Source organism: Petromyzon marinus, chromosome 17 (assembly GCF_048934315.1).
Source record: "Petromyzon marinus isolate PM22_M1 ecotype Great Lakes invasive population chromosome 17, UKy_Petmar_22M1.pri1.0, whole genome shotgun sequence".
Taxonomy (NCBI): domain Eukaryota; kingdom Metazoa; phylum Chordata; class Hyperoartia; order Petromyzontiformes; family Petromyzontidae; genus Petromyzon; species Petromyzon marinus.
In genome coordinates, this window is record NC_133683.1 from 7,674,289 (window position 1) to 7,700,047 (window position 25,759).

Below are 25,759 nucleotides of genomic sequence, written 5' to 3' on the forward strand. Positions count from 1 at the left end.
GGGTTTCAGGTATCCACGTGGAGACGGGCAATAAACACTGGGGCCACCTGGCGGTAAATGTTTGCCGGTGCACATTGGGACCGGCTCACACGTCACTGGCCCCAGGCAGCCCCCAGCCACTGGCGTGCAACACAGCGAAGGGAATCTCCCACCAATGAGAACCACGCACAACCCAGGGTGCAGTCCTATAACTTGGACTCGCAAACACAACAAAACCCATAGCCGCCAACCCACACGGTTTACCCGTAATCTGTTGGGGGAAAGTGAGTTGTCAGGTCCATACGGCACACGGCCGTTTCAATACGGGCAACATTTTTGTTAAGTTTATTTGTGTTTCTCCCTTGTCATGGGAATTATAAGGGGCACGGGGTGACCAACAAGGTCTGAATTGTTCTGTAATAAGGTAGGCACTGATGAGGGGTTGACAGCGATGCAAACCCCACACAATACAAAACGCCAAACGGCCAGTAATAATAAGTAATTAGATAATTAAGATCAAAGAAACGCGTTCCTTAAATTGATCAAGTTTATTGTTGCAAGAGTTTGGGAAAACAGGAAGACCGGGTGTGGATTCCAGAGTGGAGCAGTGCAAACTGATAAATCTGAAAAGAAGAGTGAGGTGACCTGGATGGTGGTGAGCGGGTGGGTGAGTAAATGGGTGAGTGTTTGAGTAAACGAGTGGAGGAGTGTGTGATAGGGTGATTGAGCCAGTGACCGGATGAGTGGGTGAATGGATGCGTGGGTGACTGAATGCGTGGGTGATTAGATGAGTGGGTGATTGAGTGGGTGACTAAATGAGTGGGTGACTAGATGAGTGGGTGACTGGATGAGTGGGTGATAGGGTGATTTAATTAGTGACTAGATGAGTATGTGATAGGGTGATTGAGTGGGTGACTGGATGAGTGGGTTATAGGGTGATTGCGTGGATGACTGGATGAGTGGGTGACTGGATGCGTGGCTGATTTGATGAGTGGGTGATAGGGTGATTGAGTGGGTGACCGAATGAGTGGGTGACTGGATGAGTGGGTGACTGAATGAGTGGGTGACTGGATGAGTGGTTAACTGAATGAGTGGGTGATAGGGTGATTGAATTAGTGACGAGATAAGTGTGTGATAGGGTGATTGAGTTAGTGACTGGATGAGTTAGTGACTGGATGAATGTGTGATAGGGTGATTGAGTTAGTGATTGGATGAGTGGGTGACCGAGTTGTTTAGTTGAGTGCGTTGTTGTGAACTGCAGTGAGGCACGGTGGTTGAACGTGGAGTGGATGAGACGAAGCGGTCAATGTGTCTGGTAGACCGAGTCCCTTAACGTGGGTGGAGGGGGGAATCAACGAGGGGAAGTTCACTGCAACATTCACCACGGTGGTGCTAGTAGTCGCAGCGAAAAAAAGTGATACAGGGCTGACTGAATGAAGGTTGAGGCGAGGATGCAAGGTGGTGTAGAGGAGGCGAAGAGGAGGGTAGAGGAGGTGAGGTGGTGAGGAGGCGTAGAGGAGGGTGCCCCGCTCTTGGCGTTGATCTTGGTGAACACGTGTCCGCGCCCCGTCTCGTAGCTCTGCCCGGTGCTGATGCAGCCTCCACCGGCCGCAGCGCCCAGCGGCCTCGCCGAGTCCGTGCCCAGCTCCGCTCTGAGCGAGCTCTCCATTGCACGCTGTCTGCTCGCAGCGACAAACACAACGTTAAACTCCCCCCCCCCCCCCACCCCGTCCCGTGTGGCCTCTAACACAGGGGTCCTCAACCCCCGGGTTGCAAGAGCACTTGCTTCAAGTACATTAAAACCCACTTTTTGGTGTAGATATGTAGATGACACTTTGGTTGTCTGGCGACATGGGAAGGATACACTTAATGAATGAATGTCTAAATCATCTCAATTCACAAAAACCGGCCATCCAGTTCACCATGGAAATGGAGGTGAATAACACACTCCCTTTCCTGGATATTTTCTGCTCGGACGAGGCCTAAATGGTAAAGTAACACACACAGCGTTTACCGAAAGGGAACACATACTGATGCCTATCTGAATGCAGATTGGCATCATCACCCCGCACAGAAATCCTTTCTCAACAAGATGCTCATACATCTGGCCAAAACAGTGTCAGATGGTCAAAGTCTGAGGAGAGCGATTAAACATGTCAAAGAAACGCTACGATTGAATGTCTAAAATAATGGTCAAATAATTAACAGCAATGAATGCTAAACCAAGATCGAACAGCAATACTGCTGAATCAGGTTATTAAACAATTAAAATACCATATATCGAGGGAGTAACTGACAAATTAGCTAGTAGTCGCAGCTAAAAAAAAGTGATACATTAATGACAGGGCTGAATGAATGAAGGTTGAGGCAAGGATGCAGGATGGTGTAGAGGAGGCGAAGAGGAGGGTAGAGGAGGTGAGGTGGTGAGGTGTTGAGGTGGCGTGGTGAGGAGGTGAGGTGGCGTGGTGAGGAGGTGAGGTGGCGTGGTGAGGAGGTGAGGTGGCGTGGTGAGGAGGCGTAGAGGAGGCGAGGAGAAGGGTAGAGGAGGTGAGGTGGTGAGGAGGCGTAGAGGAGGCGTAGAGGAGGGTGCCCCGCTCCTGGCGTTGATCTTGGTGAACACGTGTCCGCACCCCGTCTCGTAGCTCTGCCCGGTGCTGATGCAGCCTCCACCGGCCGAAGCGCCCAGCGTCCTCGCCGAGTCCGTGCCCAGCCCCGCTCTGAGCAAGCTCTCCATTGCGCGCTATCTGCTCTCAGCAACAGACACAACGTTAAACTCCCCCCCCCCCCCCCGGTCCCGTGTGGCCTCTAAATACTTATTTCCTTGGGAGAGGTGATTTATCGGACGAGGCCTAAATGGTAAAATAACACACACAGCGTTTACCAAAAGGGAACGCATACTGATGCCTATCTGAATGCAGATTCGCATCATCACCCCATACAGAAAACCTCTCTCATCAAGATGCTCATACATCTGGCTAAAACAGTGTCAGATGGTGAATGTGTGGGGAGAGAGATTGAACATGTCAAAGAAACGCTACGATTGAATGTCTAAAATAATGCTCAAATAATTAACAGCAATGAATGCTAAACCAAGATCGAACAGCAATACTGCTGAATCAGGTTATTAAACAATTAAAATAACATATATCGTGGGAGTAATTGAGAAATTAGCTCGAGTTTTGGAAAAGCAAAAAGCTAAACATCTAAGTAAGATTTGGCACGGTACACAAAATTAAAAAAATAGTATTTTGTACTTAAGATGAATTGCCTAAGTTGTCAACGGATGGTGTGTATCGGATTAATGGCTTATGTGGCAGATGTTATATTGGACAGATGGGACGTAACATTAGCGTAAGACTAAAGGAACACCAAATAAATATTAAACACTCTCAAACATAACTGTCGGAAGTTGCAGTACATGCTTGTCAACAAGAACACTTCATGTATTTTGATTACGAAGAAGTGTTGTGTAAAACTCATTATTACTGGCCAAGACTAATTCGAGAATCCATTGAAACTGAGAAAATTTGTATTATTTTAACCTCTCTGACAGCTACAGGCTTAGTGCGGCCTGGAAGCGTATTATTAAGTAATTGTGATTGTAAGATGAGGAGATGAAGGCAGAAGAAGAAGACGTGGGGCGATGTGGTGATGCGGTCGAACGTGGTGGCCCGAGGAGTGGAGGGAGAGATGGCGCGGGACGGGGCGGTGTGGAGAAGGTGGCAAGGACGGCGGACCCCACGTGAGTGGAACAAACGCGTGGAGGAAGAAGACATCTCACATTTATCATTACTTATAGAGGAAACATACTAATTTAATTATTACTATTCAATTATATAATTTCAATAACCCCCCTCCCACGCCGCTGATTTCTGCACCTGATGGGTTCAGTGATGACATCGTCTTTCTCTATTTAAGACCGGAAGCAGGTGGATGGCTTCACTATTCTGGCAAATCGCCCGATGATGCTGGATGTAATTACCAGTGAAACGTCGTACTCATCTTGTAGATTTACTCTCCAAAATACCGGTGGGCTGAAGTAGTAACTAAGTGGAGTTTTGTTTACGTGACAAATTCCTTACTAATTGGCTGTGTCAGGTGGTGGAGGGTTATGACACATTTATACTTACACGATCTAACCCAAAAACCTTTGTTATGAAATTAGGACAATTTATTAAATATATGGTATACCAGAAAATACAGCAATTGACTAAAAATATACGGCAATAGATGTAACCTCGCAGCAGTGAACGTGACGAAATTTCATCATGGAAATGTCCGCTGCACAAAACCTTGCGTTCATCGCCCCACACGTGGTACCTCAGCCTCAGGATGAAATAAATCATCAGGGAGTTCTCCGTGAGCATCGTGCGCGCTCCAAATCCAGAGTTGAGCCGTGGTCTCGGCACCCAGCCAGCCGCCTTCTCTTCTTGGGGCAGTCGGAGTCCAGCGCGCTATCGAAGGGCACGTGGTGAACGCTCAGGATGTGTCTCTTGAGCTTCGACTTCTGCGTCGCTCCGTACGAGCAGTCACTGCACGGGAAGGGCTTTTCCTCTGGAACACAAGACATCCACCGTTGAGCACACGCACGCGCTAATACATAATTTATTTATCACTATGCAGTGGATGCCATAGCATTACTATGTATATGGGACGTTTTATCAATCACGGTTGCTGACCACAGGCCCAAAGGCCCAAAATGCCAAATGGCCAGCAACAAATACCTCCGATTAGTACGGTTGGCTACGTATGGTACGAAAGAAGTTCAACATACGTACAAATAGTAGAAAAGCAAGATACTGATTTCCTGAAAAATATCATAATACATTTTTGGGGCTTATTTTGAAGCCCCAACATTTTGCACTTCTTCGTGTGGTTGATGTTGATGCAGAGCAACGACTATAATTTAACATTGAGGTGGTTGAGCCAGATTATTCTATTACAGCTCATTAATTACACAATAATTACCTGCAATAGAACGAGTAAATACACATGGAAGTTAGGTGTTAGTACAATGAAGAGGAAATTCCCATTGTGGAAATTACTCGGTCTATACATTCAAAAATGTTCCCTAAATTTACCCACTTGTTTAAGTAAAAGTTACCCCGGTTAAGAAATAGATATTTTTTGGAATTTGTCAAGCAATGTATTTTGCTCAGTTTCCTTCCAATGGTGCTATTGGCTCCATGTCATGAGATGAAGTATCCCTGTGCAACTCTCACACAGCAGTGAACCACCTCATGTAAGAGAACAGCTCGTGGAAGGAGATATCATTGCACTACTCATGACATCCCTTCGTGACCGTTTTTTATCCACTAGGAGGTTATTGCAATTTCCTACACATCACGCGACATCAGAAGTGTTTGCTGGAAGAAGTTTGGTAACTGGATAAGACCATCAATGAGAAGCCAGTTTAATCATGGCTCGGTGACTGAAACCCAGAGTTTCACGGTTTAACCCAACATCCGAGCAGCACCACATCAGATCTCTAGACTCCTCAGCGCAGGCATACAGATATGGTCAACATATGCGTACATTAACTAATTTGTGAAATTATGAATTACATCCAAATGAAATGTAGTGTGTGCATTACTAGGACGTACCTAAAGGTGCCAGGTTGGGTTCATCCACCTTGGGGATGCTCTGCTCCACGCAGCCTCCTGCTTCCGTGCAGTCCATCCTCTTGATGTCCGAATTCTGGCTGTTGCTACTGCTGCAATTGGTGACGCTGGTGGTGGTCTTCTTTCTTTTAATGGGCTTAGGTCTACTTCGCTTTTCCTTCTTCTTCTGCTGCAAGGCCATCAACACTTTCATGCTCGTCATAGGATCGAGAGCAGCGTATGGTTTATTCTCACTGACTGGTGAAGCAGTTTGTTGACGTGGAACTAGGCCAAAGCATTCAAGAAAATTGGATTTAATGTCATTTATCTTAACCCCGCTATCTTTTGTCGAAGTGTAATCATGTTCAGGCTTCGGTCTGTACAAAAACTGTGCGTGAAGACTTTCATGAGTTTTCAGGATTTCAATAGGACTTAAAAATCCGCAGACTGAGCACATCTCATAGGGCGATGGTGGATTCAACACCGCATTGGCAAAACTGCCGTTATTCACCAAGCCTGGTGCACCCTTTATCATGTAATCCTTCTCATGGGTCTTCAAATGCCTTTTTAATTTTCCTAGCTGATCAAACCTTTTTCCGCATATGCCGCACCATTGATCACGGGTCTCCTTGTGCGTTCTTACGTGGGCTTCTAGGCACCATGCCAGCTGGAATTTTTTCCCACAGACGTCACAAGAGATACGTTTTTTCGTTCTTGTAATTCTACCGGATTGAGGTGGGGTTGAGATGGATGCTGGTGAAGTGCCATCAATGGTGAAGGCAATTCTCCCAGCACCACCTTGACTCGCAGCGGAGTTGCTCTCGCACATCTGAAACAAAAGACAAAGGTCACGCGCATGACACCCGTGTCACGAGTGTACTCACACAGGCATACTTAAGCTGACATAACATGCATATATACTACAACTCATTATACCAGAACTCCACAATATTGCAGTTCCTATCATGTACGATTTTACTCCTCTTATCCACCCAAATAAGATTTTGTTTAACAACAATGACGAACTACCTCCATTTTCCTAATGTTGCCCACCAAATAGGCCTTTCTGTATATACACACCAACAATATAATGATGGCACCACACGTTCACTCCACTATTCACAACACTCTGACTCGCAATCTCCATATAAGATTGTAATATCATTTCTGTACGAGGGCCCGTCAAAAAGTTTTTAGAATGGACACTTTTTTTTACAAACAACTACGTAAAATAGTCTTCAATAAAAGTACAGTATAGTACTATTAATGGCACTTATAACTGAACGTCATTATCTCTCATGCTAATTATTACGATGTTAACTAGTTACCCAGGAAAGCTTCATTGAGTCTAAGTACTGCATTTTCAGAAAAGTCCCATTGCATTGAGATGTTTGTGTGAGTGGAACCCAGAGAGACCCCACCTTGCATATGGGGAAATAACACAACTTCACACAGATGGATTCAACCCACAAGCTCAAAGCATTCCTTGTTTAACAAAGTATTCAGTGTAATGTTTAATATAATTTATTTGGTAATATATAGTATCGTAGTTGTATAGTCAATATATAGCAGTGTGGTATACAGTAGGGTTGGTAAAATAATACAGTGTAATATTATTATAATCTAAGGTATAGGGTAGTGTATAGTAACGCTGCATATAATTCAATGTTGGGGTCTGTCTATGGCAGTTTATAATAAAACATTATTTGGAGGCATATTATAATAATTTTTGCGACATAGAAGTGTAATGTATAATGACGTATTGTTAGTAGCTCAGCTTAGTGGAGAATATATTGAGTACATTGATTATATTGATGTAGTTTATATTTAGTTCTTTCACATCGGTTTGTTGTATGATTGTTGGTTAGTTGCAGTTCTTTAGCGTCAATATACTAAATGCCTCTGTTGATATATAAACTCTGACTTTAACATAGCTACTTCCGTGACAAGTTACATGCTAATTCCTCGCATTAACATCATGCTAATCTCCCAGTTACATGCTAATTTCTGACGTTAACATCCTGCTAATATCTCACATTAACACAGCTACTTCAATGCTAAATTATTCTGTTGATATGTAAACTCCTTTGTCAAGGCGCTCTGCTCCTCCCACCCAGCTTAAAATACGCTGCCAAGCTTAGCAGTGTTCATTGGAGCGCTGTCTTTCCGACAGTTCTGTTTCTTCACCTGAGGAAGGCTACTTGTGTTGTGGTCGAAACGTCGTGAGAATTTTATTGTTTAATTTTAATTATTTTATTATTTCCCTTCGACGTGACTTTACCGAAGAACCAAGAAGATGAATCCCTGCAGTCACGAACGCTTTAAATCGAAATTTATTCAAATCAAGTTGTTTTCTTTTTACCACAGTACTTTATGGAATCCTGAAGAATAAATGCATTTTTAGAAGTATTAAACTACACTTGAAGATGTGTGAGAATGTAATTCTGCAGATGCAAGCACAGGCAAACTCGTATCTGCATATACAAGTTTCTGGGCCTCCTCACATCACCAAATCCGCATTGACCGGCATGGTGAAGTATGGTTAAACAACTCCCACGAACGACATGGTGTGGGGGAGGCCTCTATCAAAACGCTGGATCGACAAAGGGCTGATACATGTCACGACATTGTTTGTTAAGATCGTTCTCTAGTCAGCACAAGCCGTCTATGTGGACAATAGAGGGCACGACACACGTGTACACGATGTTTGTGTGCGTATATTCAGCGTGTATATTACGTCATAATTATATAAGGTCGCGATTATGCTCAAAACGAACCAAATGTATAACATCACGAATAACTTTGGAAGTCTCCAGAGCCTGAACAATATTTGAAGTAGACACTGACCCAGTTACTATTAATAGCTCAGATGTGTAGGCTTTGACTTTAACACATCCATTTCTGTGACCAGTCACAAGCTAATCACTCAGTTATTTCAATGCTAAATTCTCCTAGTTATTTCAATGCTAAATTTTCCTGTTTGATTTTTACTAGGTGCCTCTGTGAATGTGTAGGCTTTGACTTTAACATAGCCATTTCTGTGACCAGTCACAAGCTAATCACTCAGCTATTTCAATGCTAAATTCTATGCTAATTCCTTTGTCAAGGGGTGCCTCTGTGGATGTGTATGCTTTGACTTTAACATAGCCATATCTGTGACCAGTCACAAGCTAATCACTCAGCCATTTCAATGCTAAATTCAATGCTAATTCCTTTGTCAAGGCGCTTTGTTGCTTCTCACACAGCTTAAAGGTCTCGATCTGAGCTTGGCTTTGTTCGCTCCAGCGCTGTCCTCCAGACAGTCTCGTCCCTTCACCTGATGAAGGCCGCTTGTGTTGTGGCCGAAACGTCGTGAGAATTTTATTGTGTTATTTTATTTTTTCAATTTATTATTTTATTCTCATGCTACGTGACTTTACCGAAAGAACCAAAGAAGATGAAGCAAGAATATGGCGTGTAGATGCTGCCATCTGCCGGCCACCAACGTGGCGTGTAGATTCTGCAAATTGAAAAATTAAAATAATAAATTGAAAATAATAAGCAAAAATCCAGATTCATATTCTTGGTTCTTTCGGAAAAGTCACGTAGATTTAAAAATAATGAAATAAATTTAATAAAAAATAAATCGGAAATAATAAAATTACTTTTATTTGTAATTTTTAAATTGGCATAATCTACACGCCATATTCTTGGTTATTTCGGTAAAGTGACGTCGATTTGAAAATAAAAATAAAATAATTAAATGAAAATCATGAATTGTTATTATTATATTTTGATTTAAAGCTTTCGTGACTGCAGTGATTCATATTATTGGTTCTTTCAGTAAAGTCACGTAGAAGGGAAACAATAAAATAAAATAAATATTTTTAAAAATATTATTAAAATTTTTACTTTTCTTTTATTATTTATATTTTCTATCTACGTGACTTTACGCAAAGAACTAAGAATATAGCGTGTAGATTCTGCCAATTTAAAAATACAAAAAAATAAATGGAAAATAATAAAAGCTTTTATTATTTTCAATTTATTATTATAAAATCAAAATTTTGTTTCATTTTTTTATCTCTGTGACTTTACCGAAAGAACCAAGAATATGAAAGTGGGTTTTTTGCTTTTATTATTTTCCATTTCACACTTTTTATTTGATTTGATTTGATTTTTTTTTATTTTCTATCGACGTGACTTTACCGATAGAACCAAGAATATGGCGTGTAGATGCTGCCAATTTAGAAATTAAAATAGATTGAAAATAATAATCAAAATCGAGATTCATATTCTTGGTTCTTTCGGTAAAGCCATGTAGGTTGAAAATAAAAATAATAAAATTAAATAAAAATACAAAAGATAAATGGAAAATAATGAAAGCTTTTATTATTTTTAATTTATTATTTTAATTTGTAATTTTTTTTAAAATTGGCAGAATCTACACGCCATATTCTTGGTTCTTTCGGTAAAGTAACGTAGATTTGAAAATGAAAATAATAGAATTAAATGAAAAAATACTAAATCATGTTTTTTTAACTTTTTTTTATTATTTCTATTTTACCCAAAGAACCAAGAATCTGGCGTGTAGATGCTGCCACCTGCCAACGTTGTTGGCCACCAGATGGCAGCATCTACACGCCATATTATTGCTTCCTTCGGTAAAGTCACGTAGATAGAAAATAATAATAAAATTTAAAAAATGAAAATTATGAAAGCTTTTAGTATTTTAAATTTATTATTTGTATTTTTAAATTTAATTATATTATTTTTATTTTAAAATCTACGTGACTTTAACGAAAAAACCAAGATTTCGGCGTGCAGATGTTGCCACCTGCCGGCCACCAACGTGGCGTGTAGATTCTGCCAATTTAAAAATTAAAAAAATAAATCGAATATAACAAAAGCTTAAATAATATTAAAAGCTTTTATTCAATTGATTATTTTAAATTGTATTTTTTTTTATCTCCGTGACTTTACCGAAAGAACCAAGAATATGAATGTGGGTTTTTTGCTTTTATTATTTAAAATTTCACATTTTTATTTGATTTGATATTTTTTTTTATTTTCTATGGACGTGACTTTACCGAAAGAACCAAGAATATGAATTCCTGAAGTCACGAAAGTTTGTCACAATCTACACCCAACAATGGTGGCCAGCAGATGGCAGCATCTACACGCCAGATTATTGCTTCCTTCGGTAAAGTCATAATACTGGTAGGAACGAAGTTGTAAACTGAGTGTACCAGCCTGCAATAGATTAATGTGTCCGTCCGTCCCCTTTCAATACTTTAACGAAGTTAAATCTCGTGCTGTTGGGTGTAAAATCAGCAATAGGCAGCGCAGAGACTTGCCCTACCAGCCCACCCTGCAGGGACCTGTTAATAAAATTTAAATAATAAATTGAAAATAATAAAAGCTTTTATTTTCAATTTATGTTAAAATAATAAAAGCTTTTTATTATTTTCAATTTATTATTTGTATTTTATTTTTTTGTATGTTAAAATTTCAAATAATAAATTGAAAATAATAAAGCTTTGATTAGTTTAAATATAATAATTTATATTTTTAAATTAAATTTAATTATTTTTATTTTCAAATCTACGTGACTTACCTGAAGAACCAAGAATATGGCGTGTAGATTCTGCCAATTTAAAAATTAAATAATAAATTTTAAATAATAAAAGCTTTCATTATTTCAAATTTTTTTGTATTTTTAATTTAAAAAGCTTTTAGTGTAGCTTTTATTATAATATCATAATATTATAATCAAAGCTTTTATTATTTTAGGATTCTCCTCCACGGCGGCCTTTGTCTCCCCCAGTAGCGATGTTTACGACACACCACACCAGGTACTCATCTGAGGCAGAGTCGACCTCACACTCTCTTACTGTCTCAAAACAACAACCGCCATACGCCACTAAGTGGCGGTGACGTCACCACGACGCTTATGCCAGGCTATGTGCACCTTGAGGCTACGTGAAGTGTCGATCGCCGGCTGGCAGGAGGTCACGGGGCAGACCCAGGTGCCACTGGTCGACTGACTGAGATGACTGAGATTACTGGCTGATGCACCACCTGTGCCCCCTACTGTGCCAACTTGCTGAGCTTTAGCCACCCGACGCTCCGCTCGTTTTTCTGAGCGTCGCTCCTCCGCCCTCCGTTGTTGTTGGAGGGCGACTGCCTCCAACTGCCCAGTAGAGACACCGCTGGTACCAGTCATTGGCAAGTCCACTCAGCTCCACATCCTCCTGTACCACATCACTCCATCTCCTCTCTAGTCCGTGCCACGCCCGTTTAGCTCCCTCGATCCGGCCGAACAAAAGCTGTTTGGGCATGCGGTGATTGGGCATGCGGGTTCATGGCCCAGCCAACGCAGCCTTGCCTGCTGGAGGAGCTCACCGATGGGACTTTGTCCAGATCTTTTGAGGATTTGTGAGCTCCTCACACAATCCAGCCTGGTTAAACCCAGGATTGATCGTAGGCAGGCCAGCCTAAATGTTTCTAACCGGTGAAGATGCTGCATTAGGGGGGTCCACGTTTTGCAAGCGTAGAGAAGGGAGGGAATGACTGTGGCCGAGAAGAACCGAAGCTTCATGCGGAGCGACAGACCAGGTAGCTTCCACACAACGTTACACAACCGATGAAAAGATAATTCGGAGTGAGACCTCTGCTGTTAAACCGGAGCCGATCATGAGCACACTGCCCAGGTATGGAAAACTCTCCACTCTCTCCCCAACTGCCCCATCACCGATTGGGAGTTGTGGGGGTAGAGTGCCCGATGGCACAAAATACCCAGGCAGGTGCTTCGTTTTGGTTGGGCTGATGGTAAGGCCCCACCTCTTAGTGGCACACTCCAGTTTCAGCAGCAGGGCCTCCAACTCCTCCTCTGAATGAGCAGCAATTACCAGGTCGTCGGCATACATAATATGGTTGACCAATAGGGAGACATCCCTTGACCGCACCTGGGCATCGATCAGCCTCCCATTGTATCTGTACCAGACGTAAATTCCTCTGGTACAGCTACTGAAGGCTTCACGAACTATGTGGTCGAAATAGATGTTAAATAATGTTGGAGCCAGAGGACATCCCTGTCGCAGGGAATGGCTCTGACTCCCGGCTATGTAGTTTTACTCGGGTCTGCTCACCATCATGAAGGTCCTTAATGAGTGTGAGCAGAGGGTCAGGGACTCTAAAAGCACAAAGAACAACCCAGAGCCCAGGCCTACTGATGGTATCATAGGCATGAACCAGGTCAATAAAGCAGAGATGTAGGTCTAGTTGGAATTCCCTCCACCTCTGCTGTAGCAGACGGACAGAAAATATGACATTTTTGCAGGACCGCCCTTTCTTGAAACCGCATTGGGGCTCCGCAAGCCTCTCCTTAGCGTACCTAGCAAGGCGATGTTGAATAATCCTTGCCAGGACCTTTCCCGGCACACTGAGGAGTTAGATGCCCCTGTAGTTGTTACAGTCTGTGCGGTCCCCCTTCTTAAAGAGGGGGACCGCCAGGGCATCCTTCCAATCCTGCGGAACCCGTCCAGTGGCCCAGACTGTTGTTATGATGTCATGTAGGGCAGTCTACGCACAAACGCCACCCTCCCTCAGCATTTCGCTTTGGAGATCATCTCTGCTCGGTGCCTTTCCTGTTCTCGGACTCTGGATCGCCCTCAGTACTTCCTCAACGGATGGTACCTCAGCCAGCCACTCACAGAGGGTGACTTCCTCCTCCTACAATATTTGAGGCACCGCATCCTCAGCAGGGTCATCCTCACTTTGTCCCATGATGTTTTCCAGGCTGAGGGATTCCCCCTCCCCCAGGACCTCACAGAAATGCTCAGCAAATCTGCAAACCTGTCGCTGGGGGTCGGAGATTGGATCACCCTTCGTTCCCCTAATGATGGTGTAGTGGGTATAAATTGACGAATAAACTTCTGAGGCAACACGATATGTATTGTCTTGGCCCCTTTTTGGGCCATGGACATTAGCCCTGGCGTGATAGCGCTTCCGCCCCCTATTGACGATAAGGGGAAGCTACCAGCCCACAGAGTGGTGAGTGACGATTACCTCTACAATGGTAATAGGTGTGGCGCTGTAGGTTACTTTTTTGATGGAGTTAAATAGGAATTTGTGATCGTGGGCCATTGAGGCAGACTCCATCTCCTCATCAACCCGCGACCACCCCCCATCCTTGCAGCGCCTCACGGCTCTCCGAACCTCCGAGCGAAGGCTGCGGTAAGCCTCCTCATTCTCTGACGTGGGATGCTGTAGACGATTAGAGTGGGCCTGTCGCTTTTTCTCAACAATCCTGAACACCTCCTCTGTCAGCCAGGATCTCTGGGGAGGTCTGGACCGCGTACACAAAGCAGTCATTGCAGCTGCATGAGTCACAGGCCTAAACCTCCCCCATTTACCCTCGACATCAGGAGGAGTGGGGGACGATGCTGTCTCACTCACACTCACTCACAGCGCGAGGCCGACTCATTACATCTCGCGGAGGATCGCGCTGCTGAACAAAAAAAGTTCCGCGGGTTCAGTTTGCAAGCGTGAGTTTGCGTTTTAAGGCGATGGGGGCCGTCCATAAATGACGTCACACACCTGGGGAGGGGGGGGGGTCAGACATTTGTGACGAGGGGGGGGGGTTGAGAAATGTGACGTCACGTCAAAATGCGCAACTTAAAATAAATATAGACAACATGTTCTACTTAGTTAAATAGACTTTTTAATAAATGTTTTCTCCTACAACATCAGAGTGCAGCGCCACATTAAATACAATGACAATAGTTTAAAGCGATTTGAAGCATGTTTTATTTTCAAAATGGAAATATGGTTTTGGGGGGGGGGGGCAGAGCTTTGTGACGTCAGCGAGCTCCGTGGCGGGAGCAAGCTCCTAGCGGGAGCGAGCTCCGTGGCGGGAGCGAGCTCCGTGGCGGGAGCGAGCTCCGTGGCGGGAGCGAGCTCCGTGGCGGGAGCGAGCTCCGCGGCGGGAGCGAGCTCCGCGGCGGGAGCGAGCTCCGCACCCGAACGCGTTGGCACGGCCATCTTTTGGATCGCTAACACGGCTGCTTTTGTCACACGTGGACATGCTACCACCGGCATGACTGCATCGACTTGCTCATCTCTCATTGCCTTCAACATGATATTCTCATTGACTTCGTTCATGTACTTTTACATGCTTTTCTCTTTAACTTTAACATGCCACTCTTGGTTACACATAGACTGACATTAACTTACTAATTTTTTCAATAACTTTTACATGCTTCTCTCATTAAAACACATTCTCTCTCTCTCTCCCGCCAGCCGTTCTTATGCTAAGTTCATTAACTTTAACATACCACGCTATTTATTACACGTAGACTGACATCGACTTGCTCATCTCTCATTGACTTTAACATGATATTCTCATTAACTTCGCTCATTGACTTTGACATACTTTTCTCATCAACTTTAACATGCTATTCTTGGTTACACATAGACTGACATTAACTTGCTATTTTTTTCATTAACTTTTACATGCATCTCTTATCAAAATACATATGCTAATCCTACATGCTAATCTGAACTCTTATGCGCTACGGAAGCAAATTAACTTTGCACTATAATCCAACATGCTAATCTAAGTTCATTTCCTTTAACATGGCACGCTATTTATTACCTTTACACTATAATACCCCATTAGCACTACTTTGGCTACCTTTGTTCTCAAAAACGTATATAAACTCTTGCTGGTAACAGCTTCTCTTCACAAGGCAGCAGACATCGTGCTGCTCGCAGCAGACATCGCGGCTGTCGCGATTTTCACCTGAAGACGATGGCTTGTGTTGCTATCGAAACGTCGTGATTTATTTTGTTTTATTTCTACCAAAGTGACTTTACCGAAAGAACCAAAGAGTATGGATTCCTGCAGTCACAAAAGCTTCAAATCAAGATCGGTTTGAATTATTTATCGAGTGTGGGTAGAATCTGTGCAGAGTTGTGATGTTTCCCCATGTGCAAGGTGGGGGTCTCTCTGGGTTCAACTCACACAGAGCCAAACGCTCATTAATATAATTGCCAAATATCTCATTGCAATGAGAAACTTCTGAAAAAAAATCAGTCTTTACACTCAATGAGGCTTTCCTGGGTAAATAGTTAATATTGTAATAATTAAAATGAGCAATAATGAACTTCACTTATGAGTGCCACGAATAGTATTATACTGGACTTTTAATTAAGACTATTTAACGTAGTTTTTTTGAAAAAGTGTCCATTCTCAACACTTTTTGACGGGCCCTCATGCAGAAATTATATTGCAATCTTACATGAGGATTGGGAGTCAAGTGTGTCATGAATAGCGACTGAACGTATGGTGCCATAATTCGCTTGCTGTTGTGTATATACAAAAAGGATCTCTGGTGGGTAACATTTGGAAAATGGAGATAGTCATTGTTGTTCATATACAAAATCTTATTTGGGTGATAATTTGAAGCTTTTGTGACTGCAGAAATCCATACGCTTTGGTTCTTTCGGTAAAGTCACGTAGGTAGAAAAATAAAAGAAAAAATAACATATAACGATGTTTCTATCGCAACACAAGCGGTCGTCCTCAGGTGGAAAAAATAATCCGTTGCATCTCCGACCAGCGCCACCTAGCCAGTGAACTGGAGCACATATGAAGTGGGTAAATAATCGGCGGAGAACTTCTTGCGAGGCAACACGATATTTATTAACACTATTTTACAGGGTCCCTAACACAAAGGGGTAGCGGCCCCTTCACCCGATACCTGGGGAGGTATGGCCTCCGGACTACACGGGCCCTAACACTGGGAACCCGTTAATTCCCCGTCCTCCGGCTGAGGGCCCTAGGGGAGGCTATGCTGACCTGACCGTGCCAGGGTCTTCGGGTCCTGACCACTGGCCTCACTAAGCTCCGACCCTTGAAAGGACGACGGAGCTTGGGGTCCAGGGTCCTAACTTCAGCCCAGGTCTTCAGCCTTCGGCTTGGAGATGACTGAGCCGGACCCTTGAGAGGTCCGGCTTATATACTGGTTCGTGGCTTGCTCCGCCCTAGCCACGCCTCCCTTCCAGAACTTTCTGGAAGGTGACATCATCTCCCAGTCCCCCCTCCCAGGGTCCGGGGAATGTGTCTCAGGATCCGCTTCCCAGGGATTGTCGTTGGCCCCTTGGGCCATAGTCATTAACAGTGGCGTGATAGAGCTTCTGCCCCCTGTTGACGAGAAGTGGGAGCTACTCGCTAACAGGATGGGGAGTGCCGATTAATGCCTCTACACATACACCAAGCCCTCAAGATGAATGAATACTCAGACTGCACAATCCGCAAAGCTGTATCTCCAGCCATGGGGAGACAACCATCTGAGGGCCCAATCAAAACCATCACCTTGCCATACATAGCACGTGTCACCAAAAATATTTCCAAAATCTTAAACAAACACAAGATCCAGGTCCGATTCAATACAGTACACAAAATCCATGACATGTCTCGGACCGTGTTCGCGAACACAAGGCAGATTTGAAACACGGCAGAACCAATACCTCTGCCGTGGATGATCATTGTTATAATGCAGTGGGCTCGCACGATATTATTTTTTCCGAGACCTCCCATCTACGTGTAACCGGCCTCTGTTCTCCAATCCACGTATTCTTCCGCTCTGCCTTTCTCAGTGTTCCATAATAACGATTTTTTTTATTACGCGTTTAATTTGGTTTGCCGCTAAATTTGGTAAATTCCAACTGTGGGTGGCTTTATATATTTAGCCAAAACTTTTAGTTTCACGATTAACAACATGCGACTCATCTCCCTGGGCCTGCCTGAGCTACTGCTCTCTGGGCCTGCCTGAGCTGCTGCTCCCTGTGTCTACCTGAGCTGCTGCTCCCTTAGTCTACCTGAGCTGCTGCTCCCTGGGTCTACCTGAGCTGCTGCTCCCTGGGCCTGCCTGAGCTGCTACTCCCTGTGTCTACCTGAGCTACTGCTCCCTGGGCCTGCCTGAGCTGCTGCTCCCTGCGTCTGCCTGAGCTGCTGCTCCCTGGGCCTGTCTAAGCTGCTCCCCAGGTCTACCTGAGCTGCTGCTCCCTGAGTCTGCCTGAGCTGCTGCTCCCTGGGCCTGTCTAAGCTGCCCCCCAGGTCTACCTGAGCTGCTGCTCCCTGCGTCTACCTGAGCTGCTGCTCCCTGGATCTACCTGAGCTGCTACTCCCTGCGTCTACCTGAGCTGCTGCTCCCTGGGTCTACCTGAGCTGCTGCTCCCTGGGTCTACCTGAGCTGCTGCTCCCTGGGTCTACCTGAGCTGCTGCTCCCTGCGTCTACCTGAGCTGCTGCTCCCTGCGTCTACCTGAGCTGCTGCTCCCTGGGTCTACCTGAGCTGCTGCTCCCTGGGTCTACCTGAGCTGCTGCTCCCTGGGTCTACCTGAGCTGCTGCTCCCTGGGTCTACCTGAGCTGCTGCTCCCTGGGCCTACCTGAGCTGCTGCTCCCTGGGTCTGCCTGAGCTGCTACTCTCTGGGTCTACCTGAGCTGCTCCCACGGCTCCCGTCACGCAGCGGTCGCAGCGCCACCATCGAGAAGCCGGAGCGGCGCCTGGGAGCCGTGGACGCCCTCCCATTTACAAGACACCAGGCATCTGGGTACAAGCTAGTGCTAGCTCCACACCTGGATTCCACCACTCCACTCCACCACCAACTTCCACTCAATCAACAACCACCTTCATTTGGACGGCATTGACATTCACCGAGAAACTGGACTAATTCGCCGTCCGCTTCACAAAGGCTCTGGTCCTGTTTGCGCCCCACAACTTCCGCAATACGTCATCACAACATACGACACGTGCACCTAACCAATCTCCGCCCCGTCCCTCGGTCCTCTCAATTCACCACGAAGCAAAGTCACCTGAAACTGGCTTTGCTCAACACCCGCTCACTAATCAATAAAAGCCTCATTTTAAATGAATTCATTACTGACAATAACCTGGATTTTCTCTGTATCACTGAAACTTGGCATAAACCTACGGACTATTTCGCACTCAACAGGACTACACCTACAGGATATACATACATGGACAAACTCCGATCTGAGGGGCGAGGAGGTGGTGTCGCTGCAGTGTACAGAAAGGACATTAAAACATCCACCATCTCCATCCCTGCTGTTCACTCCTTTGAACACATTACTTTCAAACTCTCTGGTCCCACTCCTCTGGTCACTGCCATAATCTACCGACCCCCCAAACCAAATCCTTCCTTTCTCTCTGACTTTTTAACTCAGTTATCTGCCATCTCACCTTCTGTTCTGCTCCTGGGAGATTTCAACATCCACATTGACATTGACTGTAAATTTGCTATTGAATTCCTGGAACTGCTACACTGCTTCAATTTCACCCAACATCTCAACTTTCCAACCCACAGCCGTGGTCACATTTTGGATCTGGTCTGCTCTACTGGTCTCACCATACCGCTCCCCGAGCCCCACAACCTCAACATCTCGGACCACCTGGCAATCACCATGAACATTGATCTCCCCATTCCTACAACTAAGGACAAAAGGACAACTTCTTTCAGAAATCTTAAATCCATCTCTAGTCCTGCCCTTTCAGCCTCTCTTGCCAGCAAAGTATCCTCCTTCCCCCCACAAATGACTGACAACCCTTCCGATCTCACCAACTACTACAATGAAACACTTTCCACCAGTCTCGATCATCTGGCTCCCATCAAAACTAAAACTGTCTCATTCACTCACTCTGCTCCCTGGTACACTCCTATTCTGCACAAAATGAAATCCCGTAAGCGTCAGCTTGAAAGGCTCCATAAGAAAACTGGTTTAACTGTTCATCTACAAGCTTACACAGATTACCTTCAGCAGTATAAGGAAGCTCTTAACACTACCCGGTCCACCTACTACTCACACCTCATACATTCTGGTTCTACCAACCCAAAGGCTCTTTTCTACACAGTAAATACACTTCTCAAACCCAATGACAATATCGTCAACTCATTCACAACTATTAAATGCAACACCGTTCTATCATTCTTTCAGACCAAAATTGACACCATTTACACCAACCTGTCCTCTTCTTCTGCTTCCACTGTCTGCTCTGTCATTCCATCATTTGTTCCCCCCCACCACACCTCTCAGCCACTGCCTCAGTTCTCCCCACGGTCGCCGGGGGAGCTGTCTAAAATCTTGACAGGGATGAAAACATCAACATGTGTCCTGGACCCCATCCCATCCCACCTCATCAAAGACTGTTTACCAGCTATCTCCACACTCATCACAAAAATCATTAACTCCTCTCTCAGCTCTGGCTCAATCCCACGTTCACTCAAACTGGCTGCTGTCACCCCCATTCTCAGAAAACCTGGACTTGACCCCAACATTATGTCAAACTTTCGGCCCATTGCCAATCTCCCCTTTCTGTCTAAGATACTGGAATGCACTGTCGCCAAACAACTCAAAACCCACCTCTCCTCAAATGACCTGTTCGAACCATTTCAATCCGGCTTCCGTTCACAACACAGCACTGAAACAGCCCTCCTCAGAGTTACCAACGACATCCTCCTCTCGGCAGACTCTGATGATAGGATCTGCACTATTGAGGAGTTCTGTTATATTGAGGAGTTCTGTTATAATGAATCTGTTATAATGAATCTTGCCACCTTATGTATGCCTTTGTGAGTCCACATATGACACAGGTGTAATGCGCTTGACCATTGTCTTTTGTTTCAGATGTGCGAGAGCAACTCTGCTGCGAGTCATGGTGGTGCTGGGAGAATTGCCTTTACCATCGATGGCACTTCACCAGCACCCGTCTCGACCCCACCTCAATCCGGTAGAGTTACAAGAGCGAAAAAACTCATCTCTTGTGACGTCTGTGGGAAAAAATTCCAACTGGCATGGTGCCTAGAAGCCCAAGTAAGAACGCACAAGGAGACCCATGACCAATGGTGCGGCATATGCGGACGAAGCTTTGATCAGCAAGGAAAATTCAAAAGGCATATGAAGACCCACGAAAAGGATTACATGATAAAGGGTGCACCAGGCTTGGTGAATAACGGCAGTTTTGCCAATGCGGTGTTGAATCCGATAGAGTCACTAGAATCCGATAGTCACTAGAGTGAGAAAACGAATCTCTTGCGACGTCTGCAGGAAAACATTCCAACTGGCATGGTGCCTAGAGTCCCACATGAGAATGCACAAGACCGGTGGTCAAAGCTGCAACATCTGCGATCAAAGCTTTGATCGGCCCTAGAAACTCAGAAGGCATATGGAGACCCACGGAAAGAACTCAAGGGGCGCACGTGGCATGGTGAATGACGGCAATTTTGCCAATGCGGTGTTGAAGGTGTGTCAGAGCTACTCGGCTGCGAGTCGTGGTGCTGGAAGAATTGCCTTTGCCATGGATGGCACCAGCAGCAACAGCAGCTTATCGAGTCCTGGTGGTGTGGAGGCAGAGTTGCAGACAATGCCACCTTCTGCAAAGGGTGCACCTGCGTGCAACGAAGTTATTGCTATCACAGCAACCGCGCATGGAACCAAGGCGCCTGCTGGGAAACGCCACGCCTGACCAGCGCCCGTCTCGACTCCACCTCACTCCCATAGTCACTAGAGTGAGAAAACAAATGTCTTGCCAAGTCTGTGGGAAAGCATTCCAACTGCCATCATGCCTAGAGTCCCACATGAGAACGGACAAAGAGACCCCTGACCAATGGCATCTGCGGTCGAAACTTTGATCAGCCAGGCAAATTCAGAAGGCATATGGAAACCTACGAAAAGGACTATTGGATATTTCTTTGCTGTCCTATTACTGAAGCTATCAACAGAAGGTGTGTACCGGATTAATTGCACTTGTGGCAAATGCTATGTAGGGCAAACAGGACGAATGATCAGCACGAGACTAAAAGAACACCACAGAAATATGAAATGCTCACAAATACAACTGTCAGCAGTAGCAGAACACGCGTGCCCACAAGGACACTCAATTGATTTTTATAATGTTGAAGTTCTGTGCGAAACTTGTTACTACTGGCCAAGACTAATTACAGAATCTATCGAAATTTAAAGAAATAAAAATAATTGTAATCGTTTGGATAGCTACCGACTTAGTGCTGCATAGAAGAGAATACTCAAATTACCGTTTGTACGGCTATTTTAGTACACACAATGGACACTAAGTACAAGATCAATGGGCTAGCATAATGTGCATGTATAATGTACGTTGATTCATTAATCCCCCCCTCCCCCACTTTGCGCTCAAAGAGAGCACAAGTGTTGTCACCACATCTACGCCTCTATATAAGGAATTAAACAGGTGGACTTCTCCCAAACCTTGCTGTTGCCTGATGAAGGTAGTTGTAATTACTGAAACGCCGTACTCCGATAGTAAATGTTGTGGCTTGGCTCTCCAACACACCACACACCGGTGTGCTGTACTAGTGATGAATTGGCATGTTCTGTTTACGTGACAACCCTTACTAGTTGGCTGTCGGGTGGTGGCGGATTTAACGACACATTTATATATTTACGCGATCCAACCCATAAAACCTGTATTATGGATATTTATCGCGAAAGCGTACGTGTTAAACTGCCATGTATTTTTTCGTCTATTGCTGTATTTTCTTACGTGCAATATATTTAATAAACCATCCTAATTTATTCGTATTTTTGTTCATAGTTATATCATTGTTGCGCGTGCGGTGTGGTCAGTGGATATTGTTCAGTGGGTCAAACCGAGACAAATATTTTTGCAGCGGCTATGGCTGCACAATGCAACAGCGCATTCCGAATGGTGTAGAACGCATCGCCCATAATCTGTATCTGTGTGCAAACACCAGGTATGGTTGGTAAGAAACACGTTTGGTTTTAAATGAATAGAACTCGAGCTTCAGCCATATTGTTCATTATAGACCCCACTTTGTAAGATTTAATCACGCAAACCTTGCGCCTGATTCATTTGAGTCGGTGTGCTCATGAGCAACAGGGCATTTGTGGCAAGGTGTTAATGTACCACAGATTAGCACGGTTGGCTACGTACACTGCGAAAGAAGTTCAACACATATTCTTTGGGTCTTTCCGTAAAGTCACGTAGATAGAACAATAAAATAATAAAAATAAAGTGAATAAAAAAGTAAAATATATCACGACGTTTCGATCGCAACACAAGCAATCGTCATCAGGAGAAAAATGATGAAGATTGCTTGTGTTGCGATCGAAACGTCGTGATATTTTTATTATTATTTTGTATTCACTTTATTTTTATTATTTTATTGTTCTATCTACGTGACTTTACCGAAAGACCCAAAAATATGAATTCCTGCAGTCACGAAAGCTTTAAGTCAAGATTCAAGTTCAACACACTTTCATACATTGTGGAAAGCGAGTATCCTCGCACGTACAATGCACTGGACCGCATGTTCATGTTAAGTGAGTCAAGGGCTTTATCACTGCCTACCTCATGATATAAATAATCTCAGGGAATTCAATTGCAAGTGTGCAATCTCCCTTCCGGTGGGCATCGAGGATGAGTCATACCCTGGCTTGCCAGGAGGCAGTGGAACACAACTGTGGAATCCTTTCCATCTGCACGGGATAGAACGTTGCCCCCTTGCTCACATTCGTTCGTTTTCTGCGAGTGTACTGGTTTCCCCCCACATGTAAACACTCAGTAAGTGGCTGCAAATATCGGAATGTAAAGAGAACCGCAGAGCTTGGGCAATTGTTGGGAGTGCCGGCTCACTGCCTGGCTGCTGTCTCCCCGCTCGTCTGTGGGAGACATATGGAGGTACTGAATAAGATTCATATTCTCTACATAACATGATTCCTATCTACACAAAGCACTCACCGCGTGGAGTACAGCAAGTGATATTCCACGAAATAAAAAAGAAACGTACATGACCAAAACAGAAGCCAATGGGTACAGCTGTGCATACACGTACACACATATACACGATTCCTACTGATGGAACGTATCACCACTGCCGGAGAGTCAAGGAATTGTCATGATTCAGGATCATGAATGCAAACTGTCCCCGTTCTCAAACCTGAGTACGATTTAAAAGGTCATAGAACGCCTTTGTCGGAAGCAATTACTTCCCCATGTCACTGCGATGGGCAGATTCATGCAATTGCAGTCGGCTTACATATTGTCAGTAGACCCCCCCATACGCAAGCGTACGCATTTGGGTTAACCCCTCCTCCCCCCTCCATGCATACATACTAAATGGATGCCCCCTAACAGCTACACCACCACTCCCCACACGAGACAAGCACGTGACTCTCGGTGTAAATGGAGCCGGAGCGCGAATACACGTGCCGATGCCCCAAGTACAGTTACCATCATTTCCACGACAGAGCAAACCCAGGCACATTTCTCAGCGAGCCCAGGTCTATTGTTAAAACTGTGCAGTTCACGGTGATAAAATTCAACCATAGCCATACCCGGGGTACCAGATCTCGACACAAATCAATTCCTGCTGCCACCCGAACACTGTCCGGGGGTCAAACGCGGACAGGTGGCAGCCCCAGTCGCGAGGCCACATCTGCGCCGACTCACGGTAAACGTGTGCAGGGCCAGCAGGAAGAGCCCCGGGATCTCGGAGCGCAGCCACTGGTTCCACGCGCTGTCTCGGTCCACGTCCTCGCGTGACGACGACACTTCAAAATCACCTGACCGGAAGGAGGGAGGTGGGAGGGAGAGTAAGAAGGTACGAAGGGGAACCTTCTAACACTTTCACAGTGACGCGTTCTTCGCGCGCATCACCCTGCAGCCAACCTCTCTGCTCTCGTGTGTGAACGTGGGTCAGTTTGGTTTAATCGTTCAGAATGAATGGGGCATGAGCCTGGCCCTTGTGCAACTTATTATTTTCCATGAGATAATACCAAACACATCATTCATGTTTGTGTGTGTGTGGCCTGCAAGCAAAACCTACATGCTCTCGAGTCATATATCGGGAACAGTCACCGGTGGGAAAGCATTGCCGAATTCCTAGAAAGCCTCAGCTCTCTCCAACTTATTTTGAAAGCGTTTATGCATTAGTTCTGCCCGTACCTCTTTGTGCCTGTGTAGTGGGCAGGCAAGTGTGGTGGAGCAGCAGGTCCAGCACACGGGGTGTCCAGCAGAGGAGAGGAACTCCCCGGGGCCGTGGCCGGGGAAGCAGAGGTCGGCGGCGCTGGGAGCGGCGTCAGTTGCGCGGCGTCTGTGGGAGAAGGCACAGGCCTCTGCTGAAGATTATCATCCGCAGACACATCACACGGCTTGCCGGACACGTCACACACTCGGCCCTGTGATTGTGGAGGTGAGACAGGTTCGCGCGTGGCAACGAATGGCTTGTCGCTGGACAAACATCGACGGCAACATCGGGAGAACGCGGCACGAACTCGTGCAGAGTTTCTGGCACCGTATGAATTTACACTCCTTGTAGGTATGTGCGTTGAACCTCTTTCGCGCCGTACGTCAGCCAGCCGTGCTAATCGGAGGTGCAGATGGATGCAATTGAAGGAAGTGGAGCAGAGATTTCAAAATGAAACAAAAAAAATTGATACAGAAATTACACAAGTCCAGGGGACTTCACCAAGGCCGTGTTATCCCAGACTCTGACAGAGCACAAAGGAAGATTGGCAATGGCAAAAAATGGCTTCATAACTATCATTGTCAGATGGCACACTTGCATCTTCAGTCTTCAGTCAGCGTCAGTAATTTAAGAATGCACGCATGATGCGTGACACCAACTAAAATGGCATCGATGCTGACTAATCACATCCTCTCCAAGATGTGGAACTCAAGAGACAAGGATAGCCTCTTCCAAACAGGACTACCCTTGACAATTGAGTTGTTGCCTGGGTAAAAATAAAATGAACTAGGAGATTTCAACTTGAAAATCCAAACCATCGCACCAACAGTAATGGACGGAATCCTATATGAGGCGCACATTGCAGTAGCTTCAGGTGGACTCTGGTACCTGCTTTAACGTCTGTGTGAGAAGCATCTTCTCCCACTGAAATTCAAACAAAGTTGACAGTTAGACAGGACATGTTTTAAAACATCCGCAGTAAAATTCAAGTATGTATGCCATTAAAGTAAACTATTTTTATTTACCAGGTAAGGCCCATTGAGAGCTATATAGCTCTTTTTCAGAAGTGACCTGGCCACAAATTATAGCTTAACGAAATGGCTTATCACGTGGAAATTTATAGCAGCCAAATACTCTAAACGCATTACT

The 25,759-nt window shown here is 45.0% G+C and overlaps 1 protein-coding gene and 1 long non-coding RNA gene across 2 annotated transcripts in view; both read right to left on the reverse strand.

The window, feature by feature from the left end:
• The window catches only part of LOC142924803 (uncharacterized), a 331,170-nt gene that overhangs the window by 262,111 nt on the left and 43,300 nt on the right, over positions 1–25,759 (reverse strand). The gene's annotated exons all lie outside the window — the stretch shown is intronic.
• LOC142924848 (uncharacterized) overlaps positions 19,688–25,759 on the reverse strand; it is a 47,686-nt gene continuing 41,614 nt past the window's right edge. Inside the window, exon 4 of the mRNA XM_076067739.1 lies at positions 19,688–19,719. Coding sequence (XP_075923854.1) covers positions 19,688–19,719 — 32 coding nt within the window. The remainder of the gene's footprint in view (positions 19,720–25,759) is intronic.